At 39.2% G+C, this 15,251-nt stretch overlaps 1 protein-coding gene across 1 annotated transcript; it reads right to left on the bottom strand.

The window, feature by feature from the left end:
* Positions 1–3,544: 3,544 nt before the first annotated feature.
* On the bottom strand, positions 3,545–4,432 carry TASL (TLR adaptor interacting with endolysosomal SLC15A4). The gene has a single exon (XM_062574130.1). It carries the CDS (start codon positions 4,430–4,432, stop codon positions 3,545–3,547), a length of 888 nt encoding a protein of 295 aa, XP_062430114.1.
* Between the last annotated feature and the right edge of the window lie 10,819 nt (positions 4,433–15,251).

Genomic DNA, 15,251 nt, shown 5'->3' with positions numbered 1-15,251 from the left:
TAGTATGTGCGGAAGGTGGTTATAAACTGTACTCCTGAATTTCTTGACAGTTGGCCAAAATAACAACTCAACAACCAGTTATTGCAATCTCTTGGTTGATTGATTACAACTTTATTTGCCTTCGTAAATTACCTTAGTCATAGCAAAGTCTTATTGTTAGGAAATATTGTGAGACTAGGATCAGACTTGTCTTTGGAGGGAAAAAAAAAATGCCTCTGCTCCTGGGGGCTCCTCTTAGCATTTTGATAAGTTTGTGTCAAAAAATTTTATAGCCCAGGCAAAACATTGACTATTAAACGGAGCAAAATGGGAGGTCTCTTCCTTTGAATGTTTGCCCCCGAGGCAGGAGAGGAGGGGAGGGTGCAGAGGAGGTGATAATCGCTTTAGACAGCAGCTGACTCACCTTTCTAGCAGCCTGGTTGCTGCCCCAGGGCTCTAGGCCGGGGATCAGCCGCACCTGGGCAGGCACCTGGGCAGAGGCCCGAACTGGAGGCAGGACAGCGAGATAAGGGAACGTCTGTCCTCTCTTGTGCCCTATCAGCTGAGCCTTCTGGAAGTACGAAATTTTTGCCTACTTCTGTGGAAACCTCCTTAAATCTGAAAACTAACTGGTGTCGCTTTAGGGAGCAGGATGGGGGCAGTGCGTTATTCGGCATAGGGCTCAAAACGACACGTGGATTTGGATTCAGGCAGGGGAAAGAAGCCTGCTCTGATGATGGTGGTCCAGTTCTCTCCCCCTGTCCCTGTCCCTCCCTTTCTCCCCCTCGCTCTTTCTCTCCAGGATAAACCAACTTCTGCAGCGATTATGGCCCTTCCATGAATAAGATTGCTAATAATAAGATTAGCATCAATCTGCTAATACAAAATGAGATATTTACTTGAAAGTACGTATTGTTATGTTAGATGTTTTGCTTGAAAGACAACTGTATAAAAATGGAATGAGCTCTAGTTGATTGATTAAGCTACTGTAAGTATCAAACATACCCTCTAGAGATGCTAGCTGTGTTTTCTTAAATTTAAGACCTGCCTTTCCCCTCTATGGCTCCCTACTGCACTATTATAGCAGCATTTTCCTCTGCATGCTAAGCCCCAAGTTCTTGACGCGGCGCTCTGAGGTTTCAGCTGTGGGTGCACACAGTAGATGAGACAGTATTTTCACCTTAGTCTGAGTAAACCTCTTAATCCTTATTCTCTGGGTGCTATTGCTGCTTCCTAAAACTGTTCTCAAAATTAAGGCCATGGCAAACTGACGTTTCCTGTAATTATTACTTGCAGTCCTGCTAGCTAATAGGAAGGTCAAGACCTGAGTATGTGCTGGAGCATTTTGGAGCATCAGATGATAAAATCACTGTTTTGTTCACAAGCTGCATGGTGCAATGGGTACAGCTGAGTTTTTGCAGGAAGGTATCATATTATCTAATAAAGATGCAAGGTCTTTCAGCAAGGATATTTATTTCTCTTAATCACTTCTAACTTTGTGTTACTAAAAGTTAGTCATATGAAAGTCAGCAGAGAATAAACCAAAAAATCCCTTTTTAAAAAACTGAACACGTATTTGTAGGAGAAAAAAAATACAATGTTTATTTACTTTTGCTTTGCAAGCCTCTTTTAAAGACTCCAGTCTATTCTTTTCTTCTGGCATAATTTCAGAAGATTATAAAAGGCTTTTAGTGATATCTGTTGGAAATGGATATGGTTTGCATAACTGTCTATACATTACTATTAACACTGTTTCTCTTATAGAAAACAGCCAAATTTTATTTGTAAATTGCATCCCATCAAAGTCTAGAAATGTTATAAGCCAGAAATTCTTTCATGAAATGCTGAATAATAGTTTTAGAGTAGGTTGCTGTGGCAACAGATATACAGTGTCTGAATTCACACATCAAGGGTTTTTTGTGTTAATTTCTGGAAAGAGAGCAGCAATAAAATAAACTGATATGTTAATTATATTAATACACTTGTTTTTTTAATTACATATATATTATATATATAATATATATATTATACATATATATAATGCCTTACACATACATTTTTTTAAAAAGAAGTATAAAGACTACAAAGGCCAAAATAACTTCAAATCACCAAAGTGAAAACATCTGGTAAGTATGTATTTTAAATTGCTATTTGCATTAAACTGATACTTAAAAACTCAATTGATATTGGATTAGCATGACAGTATATTGTTATTTATTTTATGGACTCAGAGGTCATCTTAACTCACAAGGCAGGGAGATTTGGGTTTTTTGTTGTTGTTGTTGTTTGATTTGTTGGAGGCTTTTTTAGATTTAGCAAAATTTTACAAGAAAAGGACCTTCTTACTACAATGCATAAGATTTAAATGATTTTGATCTATGATATACCAGTGCTCATAACAAGAGAAGGTGTTAGCTGCAGACAGTAAAAATAGAAAGCGGTAACAGGCTTGAACAGGAGTGTGTTGTTAATGATGAGCATGTTAATGATGCTCTTGAGCGGTCCATTTCAGATTTCCTTCAGTGTTCAGAGCAGAGGCTCACAGCGATTTAAGAGGGCTTTGGGTTTTCAGTTTGGAATTGCCTTGACAAAAGTGAATTCTTTTTCCTTCCTCTCTGTTGTCACTATCTCTACATGACTATATCTATTAGAAGCCCTACAAGAGGCTATTGTACTGGTTAGTTATTGAATATTCTGTTTTTAACCCAAAGATTAGAATCCTGTGTTCTTCTTTCAGTTTGGCTTGCTTTTGGCTTGGGTTCCAAAGCTGCAGGTATGGAAATAGCTGGCGAATGCGGTGCCTATATGTAATTACAGGCCACCAACATCCTTAGTTAAAACTTTGCTCAGTGCAAAATGTGCAGATGCACGTGCACACTGCTGCTGATGGATTTTACCTGATGGAGTCTGTTGGGAAACAAAGAAATTTTGCTTGGATCACAAAAAGGAATGGTAGTTTTTGAACAGAAAGACAGCAATGGAATAACTGGTTAGTACAGAAGAAGGTATAAACTGTTTTTCATCTGTTTTCTTTAAGAGTAGATTATAAAAAACATCTGTCAGGTTTGCCATAAGTAGAGTTGGGTTTTGGGGTGGGAAAATAGACTTTTTCTATTTCTTTGGCTCTGTAATCACCGTGACAAGGTTTACATAGGCAAACACAGAAGTCTTTGGTTCACACTGACCCACAGGTTGCACGGCAGATTCCAAAGAGAGGAAGAAAGTTAAAATGAGACGTATAGCATTTGGGGAAGAAAGAGAATACCTGAATACCTGGAAGAGCATCATGTACTTTCAGTCTTTTTTTCTGTCAAAACTTTTTAATGTTTGAAGCTGACTGAAGAAAAGCCTTTGGGAAAAACTTTCTTTTTAAACTGTAAATCTGGTCTATGGTGTATGGGCTGCACAGTACAGATATTTAATAAGTGATGATATTTACTGGAAGGCTTAAATTAAGTGGTAGCCAGAAAACACATTTTTACAAAGTAGCAAGATGACTTAAAATAAAAATCTAAAATTTGACTTTGCAGAACATAAAAGCTTTCTAACTGCTGACACGCTAACATTACGCATTAGTGTTACTATATTGGGAAATATGCAGACTAGGTGTGCTAATTTCTGAGGATATTTTTTCACTGGCTATTTGTAAGAAGCGGCTAATGACAATGTCTTTGGCCTTGGTGGTCTCCATATTTCTCTCTCGTGATATCTGCATGCTGATTTGGTCTACGTTAGTCATGATAAGCTCAGAGGCCAGGATCTGAGTGGGAGATGCCCTGTTTACTGTGCTGTCCATGATATACTGTTTATACAGTTCCACTAGCTTCTGTTCTAGGTAGTCGTTCAGGGCCGAGTCGGAGAGGGGCTGGTGGTGCGGCACTAAACTTGCCGCTCGCCAGCATGATGAGTAGCCTTGAGCTGGTTTGCGACTGGTGTCGGTGGGGGGAACTTTCACCGACTCCATTGGTGGTGGGATCTCTGAGGACTCCAAGAAGGGACCTATCCCACTGTCACAAGTAAAATCTGTTGCTACTGAGCTAATGGGCATCACGTAGTCCCCAGCGATGTGCAAATCGTTGTAGTTCTTGCAAATGCTTTTACAGGAAGATGGAACCAGGTAGGCATCTTTTCTCGTCAGCCCTTCACAGATGTCCACAGCTGGAGGCGTCTGCCCCTCAGAGGGTGGGTGCTTGGCAGGCTGCGGGAGATTATCTTTCTGCTTACCGATATGTCTGCTGCCTTTAGAATGGACTGAGGAAATGCATTTGCCAGCAGATCTGCATCTCTGAAAGAGACTTTTTCCTTGTGCTTCATCTGTGGAAGAATACCTGAAGCCTCGCATGGGCCTCATTTCACATGCTGCTTCCTCTGCTGCACTCTCTCTGTAGAGCTCAGAGTTGAAGTGATCTTTGCAAAGGTAGGTGATCCTGTAAAGGTAACCTTCCGACAGCATCCTAGAGAAGAGAGGAGAGGAACCGTAAAGAATCAAGTCAGGTTGTTACTGCTGGGAGTCAATCAACATAAAAACAGCAAGAAACCATTAGTTCATTTCAAAATCACTGAGCAGTGATTATACTTTCAAATCCATTACTAGCTGCAGAGGTTTTCTGCTTCAGACATTAACATGAGCGTTTCTTTCCTAGATGACTTGATTGAATGAGTGGAGTGATCAGCTAGTCTCCTTGTGCTGTTAATCACATCAAAGTATTTTAAACATTGCATATTCATGCTGCGTACAACAGAGTCAATGGCTAGTGAGTTGTGAAGAAAGGAACAAGAAGCGGTTTGTTGTAGTAATGCTTGGTGTAATGGCTTACTTTTAAATACTTATGGCTCTTCCCTTCGCTTTATTTAGAAGCCAAAGTGTTTTTCCTCTTTTTTTCCATATGTTTTGGAACAACTGTCACTGTGTATGGCTTGTCGCCTGACTCTGAACTGTGTTGATCTGAAACACACATTAAGAGCATAAACCCTTCTTTTCCAGTCTAATCAGTGATTGCAGCTGTAGATCCTTTTTTCAGTTAGAAGTCTCAGATCATTAAATTATTACACATTTCTACATGCCAAGCAGGATGAAATTACCTCTGACTTCGAAATACAATGAGCGTAGGTGTCCACAATAAGGGTCATTGCCTTATCTCCCCTTAAAGCTGGTGGAGAAAGGAAGGCATTTTGGAGGCATGATTCATCTGGCCTGTTTTAGACACCTTTATCAGAATGAAACAAATTGTGTCCTAGATATGCTTATCTCTCTCCAGGTACTATAAAAGGATCTTAAACTGACTACCCTAGATGTAGGAATCTACGGTGTACTTCTGATAAGACACATTCCAGTGCAATGAGTTCCCACAGGAAGACACATGCACTTAAGTACTCCAGCTCCTTAACTCTTGGTTTAGTCATGAGTACCACCAGCTCTGAAACTGGTTTCCATCACAGTCCTACAAAGGCACAATCAGGCCCCAGCAGTCGCTAACTCTCTCCGGTCTCTGAGCAGGCAGCTCAGTGTCAAAAGCTGTTCAAACATGTTAGCACTGAAAGACAGGGCTTAAGCAAGGACATGCATGCATCTACATACAGCAAATGCTAATAAATGCTAATTGAGCCAGGCTCTAGGAGTTCTACCACTACATAATTGTTCTTAACTCCACCTTTTTTGTTTGTTTGTTTGTTTTGTTTTGTTTTTTTAAATTGCAAGGAGACAACCTCTGGGAAAGATGTCATAAGGATGTTTTTTGTGGTCCAGTAAAGAGAAAGTGTATCTTAAAAATTATTTGAACACTTTTCATTCTGTTATACAAAATAATGTGTGTGATAGATGAGGAAATAGTCTTTGCTTTAATTATGAGTAATCTTTTTCATTTACCTGTTAATCTAATTATGTACTCTTGATCCTTATGGATACTCTCTGTGCAGATATGAACATGCCCCAGTTATTTGTCAGTTTGCTTGACTATTTCAAAACACCACTTGCAAAAGGGTGCCAGAACTAGAATATATTTGCACAAGCTGTGAGAGGTAAGGTGGTCTCTCTGGCCCATGCCATACCACCCGTGCTACTTTTTTGCTCTTTTACCAGAGCAAAAAGGTTTTCAGTTCTCTGTAAGGCATTTCACGTGTTACAGTTACTAGTGCAAAATACTGCACTAATAATAAATGCTGGCTAAATCCTGTCTTACTGTGGATATAGACTTTATTTGGAAGCTGAGAACAAGAAAAGACAAGACTTTCCTCAGGTGAAAAATCTCTTTTAAACTATGAAGGAGGAGACATGAGAAAATTAATTTCAGAAGGAAGTATTCATGAAAATTAAATGTGTCCAAACACTTGCTTTGGAGTACCTAGATCCTCCCTACTGTCGCGAGCAGTGTGAGATTTTCCATGGACTGCAATAACCCTGGTAAAAGGATATGGGGAGAGGGATGAACTGAGACCCACAGAGGCATAAAAAAGTGGAAACTGGTTTTCCGTGGGATCACAGTTAATGATATGTAATCTGCTTACATGAGGAGAAAAATAAAAAAGTTGGGGGCTTGGCATTCCTTGAAATATGTTGCTTCTGTCTTGTTTTAGGTTTTAACCGTGATTAAGGTACAACCACAGAAGTCTTGCTCTGACTAGAAACTAATCTCCTCTTTTCTCCTCCCTTTTCCTCCTTTTGCAGTGCAAAGACTGTTCCCCTACCCTCCCCCCTCCATCGGTGGCCCAGATGGCTTTACTGTGACGTTATCACTAACTTACACTGGCAGGAACCTGGAATAGTTATACACTTATTCCTCCGCTTATTTTTAATGTTGATTCTGAGAAATGAGTGAAAACGTAACATATCGCCTATTCACTTTTTAACCAACGTTACATAAAGACATTTGTGTTCAGGTAGCATGTGACATTTTTGCCTGTTCTGCTACCCCAGATGCATCTTGTTTCTGTCATAAGGTGATGCATTAGGGAAATGAAACCGTTGGTTTCATTTCTTTGCAGTGCGTTCTGCAGTACTTATTTTCAGAGTTCTAGAGCAAACAGTCTGAGGTGGGAGTGGAAACAGAAGACCTGGGAAATGCAAAAAATTTAGGCTCACATTAGGCTCAAATGTTACCAGCTCCCCCTCTGAAGATGACAAGGACTTTTGCTCTAATCTGACAATATTCTTAGCCCTGCAAGGAAATATAATTGAAGTTCTGAGAGGCACTGAGAGCCTGACTGCACAAGTGAGGTACATGTGTATTTCTTCTCTGGTCCTTATACTTATTACAATATATATCCATATAGAGTAAAGTTGTTTTTTGCCTCACTGCCAATGGCTGTTCACACAGTTAGGTCAGCCTTAATTCTTGCATATTACATGTAATAAGGGTGACTTGGCATTAAGTCAAGTAGACTTAATTAATTCTACTTAATTAAGTAGAATTTCTTAATTCTACTTTCTCATGTCCCATCTCTTCATAATCCCCCTTCCACGCCACTTGTATGGGTGTACATATGTGTATATACACACAAGATTCCAAGTGCACATAGAGTGTGCATAATGTATTTCAATAATGCTTTTCTTTAAATTCAACTATATTCACTTCTTTTTTTCCTGAAAAAAATTGCATGACTTCTATTGCACACAAACAGTCTGAGTTACAATTTTCCTGTGATACATTTTGCATGCAAAGTGAAAATAGGGATTTTTCTTTAGATGGCTACTGCCTTGGTGGACTACATCCTACATGAGCATAATGAAGGGAGAAGATGGTTTTTATTGCAGTCTTTCCTATCTTACACAATCTTTAGCACTTTGTAATGTTAAAAATGCCCTTAGCGTCTCAGAGGTATTTGTTGAATTCTTCAGTGGAAAGAAAGTTCCAAGGAAGAACGAATGTATAAAGCCAGTAGTGTTTCCAAGTATTTGCCAAGTGGTAGCAAATTTTCTGAGATATAAGGCTTGGGGGTGGTATAAATCTTTGCATAAAAACCCTAAGATCAGAGTATAGGAGGAAGCAAATAGAACGGAAGTACTTGGGGTCAGTATAAACAAAAAGACATGATAAATGTGCATCTTGCATAAAAACTGAACAAGATGAAAAACTGCTAGGGAGAATGGAAAGAATGTAGTGCTGCCTGGGATCACAGTTTGGTGGGAAAAGGAACTTTCTTTCATGTGCCAAAGGAGGTAATGAAAAGCTCATGAAAGGAGGCCCTTTGCCAAAGTATGTATGGCTTCCAGCTTTCTAAGTAAGGCTCTTTCTTAATGACACTAATATTGTACTGTTGGTAGTCAGAGTTCAAGTGATAATACAAGTCATAGACTAAGTTCTAGCTGACTTACTAGATGGACCTCAGATGGTAAAGTCTCCCTGTCCTGAGGATGGATCCATCTCTGTTATTTTCTTCCCATTTTTACACACAAAGCCCTTCAGTTAGTTTTGGGATCTGTCTCAGGTTTCAGGTCATGGATATGAGCATTTCCCTGGCAAGAAGGGAAGCTGGAACCTTGAGCCCATTCACACTGCAGCACAGTAATCTACTTTCCACCAGGACGGGAGCAAAGCAGCCCCTGTATTGGGAAATCAGGAGGGTGAAGAACAGAGTATAATGAGATATGCAAATGGATGAGTTAAGTCTTTCCTTAATGCTGGAAATCTACTAATTTTGGAGTCTGAACCCCATTAGACAAGGAATAAGTGTAATATAGGTTGCTCTTTAAGGCAGGAGTCAGCTCACTTTGCCTATAGCAGAAGATAAGAGGACTTCCTAAGCAGGGCTTCTGCACAAGCATCCCAGCTCTACTTGCTGCATGTTTAGCTCTCTCCCCTGCTGCCACTCTGGAAAATCTGGGATCAGTGGGTCTTTTTTTGTGGTCTTTTACAGTGACAACAGTTTTACCCACCTGCTCTGCTACTCGTCTTTAACTCAGGCCCTACTGTCTTCCCATAGAAGAAAATGTGAGCCCTGATGCTCTTCTTGGTTCACATGTCAAGAGTGAACATACAGGGTGGTTAGGAGTTACATTACTACAAGGGAAGTTGGGATTGTTTGGGAGGAAATAAACAGAAAAGGTTTGGAAGGATGATAAACTCATATTGCCAGAGAAGGGAGGAATCACCTTGAAGGGTAAACTGAAGGAAGGGAGAGGGGGGAGAAATCTCCTTCCCCACCAAGATCACAATGCAGGCTATCTGTGTATTGTAATCTTGAATGTCCTTGTCAGACAAGTGTCTACCCATTTTTAATCAGGCTAAGCTGATGGTAGTGATCTCTGGGAGCAGCAGAATATTTTCATTAAAAAAAAAAATCTTATTTTGACTGTGGTTCATGTGTGGGAATGTGATTATATCTCTAAATAAGTAGAGTTTCTACAGACAAGCTTCCATAAAAATACAACAAAAATTGTATCTGAATAAATATAGCTCCCTTAGCTCTTAAATCATTTTCCATCATATTCTGTTTTATAAGTTTGAGTCCCTTGAAGATATGTGCAGAGCATGTGTTCCAATCAGATTTGTACTTAATTTGTCATTTCCACACTTATCTTAATCATCTATACCCACACAAAGTTCTTTTATGGCACCATCATTCTAATTTGATAGTATTTTACACCTAATATGCCCGGTTGTAAGCAACAAGATGAAACATGAGGCAGAAAAGTATTGGGCCCTATATTGGTAAGGATGACTCGACTACATGATACTTCTGCACTGAGCATTTGCGTTTTTCTGGGGTGGAAATCTTCTCATGTTTCTGGATTTCTATGCATATTTTGAGTTATCAGTTGTTATGACTGAACTATTTGGATTGAAATAAACTGTATCTAAATAGCTGAAGTAAAGGGGAAAAATGTGTGCTGTTACAGAAGAGAGTACACTTTCTAGAAGTGAGAAGAATAAATAGTAATGCAAGAACGACAGAAAAGGCTGAAGGGGTTTCCCAGAAGGTGTAAGGGAAATGGTGCGCTCACTAGCATTGAAATGTTAAAGTCACTTCTGCTGTGGAGTTGAGAAAAAGAAAAGGGAGGGGGAAGCTGGTGGGGGGCTGTGCATGGGTATGAGTGTACACCAATAACTTGCTGTGAATCATGAAAACACAATGATAACATTTCTTTATTTCTACTTCTTACTATCATCTTTTATTCAGAAAAAACTCAACTTTTTTGTATGAACTGTTTTTTAATATGTGATGCCTGCATTTCCATGAATGGTGCCTATTTTTATTTTTATTTATAATCTGCAAAGAGTATTCCACCTAAGGCATGGTTTGGACAGCACACTAACATGCACATCAAAGAAGTCAATAAAAATGCCATAGCAGTGATAAAAGCAGTACGACTAGTAAGACTCCCCTTAAAGTATTCAAAAATAGATGTTATTTAGCATGATTTTGTGACAAAGTTTAAAAAGATCAGAGGAACAGTTAATTTTTTTTTCAACATTCTGGAGACCTATCACAGACCAAGCATAGCAGCTTCTGAAGGTTCTGAAGACAGGGCTGTTGAAACGTTTTTTCGTTTCCTAAGGTAGTAGAAACTGCATGTGAACAGAATCTGAATCTCTAGAAACATACACTGCATTCAAGTTAGTTAGAAAATTATCTTCCTTTTATTAGCTGCACGCTGTGGTCCCACATCCCACACTGTTAAGCAAGAACAAAATTTTCATACGTTTATAAAATACAAGGTATATATAAAGTTCTTACCTCCAAAGATAGAGCAACTGACCATGCACAGAAAGTCTGTCTTCCAACTGATTTAAAGCTTCCTGTAAGTCTGTCCTACAATGCAATGCTCTGTTTTTATTGCTATTTTTAAATATACTTCTAAGATGATATGTGTTTGATTTCTAATCCTCCTTAGAGTAGAAGTATAGAAAGAAAGTCTCTTAAGAGATGAGGGGTTTTATAACTGACTGTACCACAACATGCTTAACTTATTTCCTCTTTTATGTCTAAATGAAACCTTGTTGTGAAACTGTGTATTGTTAAAATAGCTGGTTGCAACATATTCAGCCCATGCAGCCAGACTTCTCTTTATTAACTCTTACACAAGAAAAGCTGGTGAATTAAACAACTAGAATACTCTTAGAGATTGTAGAGATTAATAAATTGCTAATCTTTTAGCGACAGTGTACTCCATTTCATCTGTTTTCTATCATTTTCTTTTTAATTGAAACAGCAAGACATCTATTAAATAGACACGCCAAGATGTAATGGTAAATAGATAGGGAGACTGACGTGCCAAAGCACAAATGCACTTTACAGAAGACCAACTTTGTCATCTTGCAGGCTATCTCAGAGGTTGTGCTACACCCTCTGACCTTTCAGTTTCCACAGAACATCACAGCTCAGTTGGTTCATCTGATTCGGCTTTGGGGATATCTGCAAAACCTTTAACAGGTGTTTGCAAAGAGAGCCAGGTTCGCCGTGTGCTCAGCAACCTCACTGCCTGCCGCATCCAGGCGGGCAGCTTGCCTTAGTATGGCCGTATGTTACGGCAGCTTAGACAAGTGGGAGCTCACCCGCCGGGCTTGAGGAGAACAGGCAGTGGGTACGGCTTTGAGTCTGGTGCTGGAGCGTTCCTCAAGGGACGGAGGACACGTCCTGTTTGACTACTGCAGCTGGACTGCTTGAATTACTCGTAACACAATGCCCAGAAGCTGCTTAAAAAGGCATCATCAGGCATCCGAATATCATAGAAATAAGAGCAATTAATTTTCATTCTCGGTGTCTTTTGACTTTGTCGTTAAGGAGCTATTGGCTATTTTATCTTTCTCAGAAGCGTAGAACATTGGCAGCCAAAAAACATGTTGTAATACAATGTTTCTAGTAAAATCATTTGCAAAAATTGAGATGAATCAAGACATGTTTGTACCTTAGTCTGAAATGCTGCTGAGAGAAGGAAAACCTTCCTGGCTTCCTGATCCCTCACCTACTCAATAGTGATTGAACACTGCTATGAGGTGATTTTCATGCTGTTTTCATGTTTTTGAATTTTTCCACAGAGCCCAAGAGCCCAACGATAAGATACTGAAGCAACGGTTACTACTACAAAAAAAAAAAAAAAAAAAAATACGAGGGGCAAAAAAAGCGGGGGAAAGATAGTACAGTTTTCAGTATCTTGCACATGAAAACTTTGAAGTTCCGGTATCTTAGATCTCATTTTATTCTGTCTCCAAACTAATTTCTCCTTTTTCCACTTAGTCGAGATTTAAATATGATTGGAAAAAAATTCAAAGGCACGTTTGTCATTCTGGGTCTGGACCCTACCTATGCATTTTAATTTATACATAGTTTAATCACATAATTTGGTACTCATTCATATGTTACGCCATACGAATGGCAATATCTAAAAAGCACAAAAGCTGGACAAAATTGGCAGTCTAATGCAAAGGGTACTCCCTGTGGGAGCAACGGTATTGTGGTAATAGACAGCCCTGTGTTTGCATTAATATTGCATTTTTTTTCTCTGATCTTTCAGACGTGTTATGGGCCTTGTCCCATTTATCCTACTGAAGTCAGTCCAAGTGTCCCAGTCTCATTTTGGCTTTCTGTATAACAAGGCACCCCCAAAATATTTTTGTACATATGTTCAAACAGTGAGCAATACTGAGAGGTTTTTTTCCCCCAAAGATTATGAACTTACTCCTCAAGTTACCCTTTTCTCTGAAAACTACTCTCTGTAAAGAGTTGAAATATAAATGAATTTCAGTCCCTGGGCCATGCAGAATTTCTTCTTTTAACGAGAGAGTTATTCACTTAGTGTTCTGACACTTTTCTTGATATTTTCATCATCTGGTTGAACTAGTATTGAAGCAAGCAAGAAATCACTAGAAAGTTTTTTCTCTTCTGTAGATCCACAGAACTCTCCACATACAAGAACTCTAGTTAAACTATTTCTGGTTAAATTATTGGGAAATAAGTTTGTAGTCTCTAAATGCATTTCTGCAAAAGCCTTCAGACAGTAGTCAGAATATATTTTAAATCTTCTAAATCCGTGTTAAAACAGGATATAAACAGGCAGATTTTTAAAAGTAAGAAGTGATTCCACAGCCATAGAAGTGCAGCTATCCAGAACCACTGAAAAAAACAATGCACTTTATACAGATCTATACTTATACTTTAGGGATATATATTTGGATAAAATAGATGACCTTTTTTTCTTTCCAGTTATGCACATGTAATATTTTCAGTGCTTTAGAGGAAGCAAAACACTGTCCATAGTCCTGCACAGTAGCTATATGTTCCTGTGGAAGAGAGATGTAGAACTGTAACTTCTTGTCGCACAAATTCCCCATTAACACTTTGCCATGATGAGTCCAACATAACAAGAACATGGTTGTTTTTGTGCCCCCCCCCCAAAAAAAAAAAAAAAAAAAACTTTCCTTCTTCCCCACATTCTTTCTAGTCTCAGGGAGAGAGCTTCCTCTGGGAGACTGCTTTGATTTTGGCCCAAAGCACATCTACATTAGCTTTTACTTCAGTTCAGAAGTGTAGTTTCAAAGTAAATCTCCCAGTTGTACCCATGTACTGTGCTTTGTTTTGCCTCACAGACCAGTCCTGGAGCAAGTGAAAAGGCTTCGTTTTGGATGAAACCAAACAGGAGGACATGGGCCAAGACCATACTTATATTTAAAATTAACTAGCTGCTCACAGGCGTTCATGAGCTCACACCAGAACTAGTCCAAAATAACATCTCCAGAACATGTGTACCATGGATGTAGGGTTTCACCACCAACTACTTTGTTGTCCAGGTCTTCTCTAAATGTGATACACTGTGATATGCCGATGTAAACAAAACTGCAGAGCCCTATTGATGCTCTCTTCTATAGGATAGTACTAGAGAGTTAATTGCTTATTCACCAAGTAAACTTTGGCACTGGTGATGATGCTATTCAGCTACTGTGGCTTAGCGTGTTGTGAATGATAATGCTGCATTGCTATAACCATGGAGAGAAGGTTGAAGTTCCTTCTCTATATCTACGGACCCTACTACAGAAGTTCAGGATGATCTATGCTTAATGCGGGCCTATTTCGTCAAACAGTGCAAAGGCAGCTGTCTGCAGTTGCAGGGGAAAAGCTGCTTGTATTCAAAAAATTTTAAGTTGGAATCCTTTGAGATGACTAATATTGTGTAGCTCTGTTAAAATTATTATTAATGATAAGTGCAGAAAATAGATGTCTTCTTGTGCATATACTCAAGCAGCCATGTACACAGGAAGTTTATAAGGCTACCAAAAATTCCAGTTCTATCCCCATTTAGTAAGTCTATAGTATCATCTAAAAATTTTGGAATTAAATGTATAAATATAACACCTTAAGATTATTGCCTACTTTATATATACTTCATCCAATATGACAAAGAAGACATTTTGATTCCTTTCAGTCTTTGGAAGGGAAATGTGTATGGGAGGATCAGTACGTTATTCAGTACTTTATCATAAAGAATGACTATGAATAATTTATATTCCTTACAATAACAAAATCTGTTATATTTCAGATTTCCCAGTATACCACATTCTTGATTAGAGTCTGAAACTCAGTTCCCAGTGTGATAATTAAAACAGTATAATCAATTATTTGAGTAAATCATCAGTTTTTAAGCAGGGAAGGAGCTTCTCTATTGTACAATTTTCTTTTCACTGTTGATAATAAAAACTAAATATATTTCTCTAAATAACATATGAGGATTCTAATCTTCCAAATGAGTACCCTAACTACTAGTCTCATGTTCCCATCTCTGTCCCTCTTCTCTGTTTTGTGAATTTTGTTTTCTTTGCTGTAAGGGAAGAGAAGAAGGTCAGTATCCTCCCCACTCCCCCTTTTTGCTCACTCACACGTTATAGTGCATCCATGTGTGGTTCTGGATCATCTCAGGTTGAAGGGAACCTCACTAAAACTCCTCATTCTGCTACAGAAAAGAAAGGCGGTTGTAGCATCGTTATCCCCTTTGCTGTGCTCTGCTCCCCCAAGACCAGCTGTGGACATGCATTTCTGAGGAGGAAGAAAAGGCCTGAATGGGCACGGAGGCTGGAGGCTGTCCTGCAGCTCTGGGAAGGGGCAGCGTGCTGCTGGCACCTGTATTTGCTGTTTCCAGCCACCCAGGGCCGGAGGGTCCATCCGCAGCACGAGGACTCTCGCACCAGCAGAAGAGTTGCCTTCGGGGCCCAGAGCCTTAGCTCTGCGAACCTCAGCATAAGGGGGCACAGCACCCTCAGAGCAGCTTATTAGATCAAGTTAGGACCCAGTGTTTGGTATTTCAAAATGAAATAGTCCTTTCAGCCTAAAAATGATCATTAAAT

Source organism: Rhea pennata, chromosome 1 (assembly GCF_028389875.1).
Source record: "Rhea pennata isolate bPtePen1 chromosome 1, bPtePen1.pri, whole genome shotgun sequence".
NCBI lineage: Eukaryota > Metazoa > Chordata > Aves > Rheiformes > Rheidae > Rhea > Rhea pennata.
The sequence above is the reverse complement of the archived record's forward strand: the minus strand, read 5'-3'. Positions and strand labels throughout refer to the sequence as shown.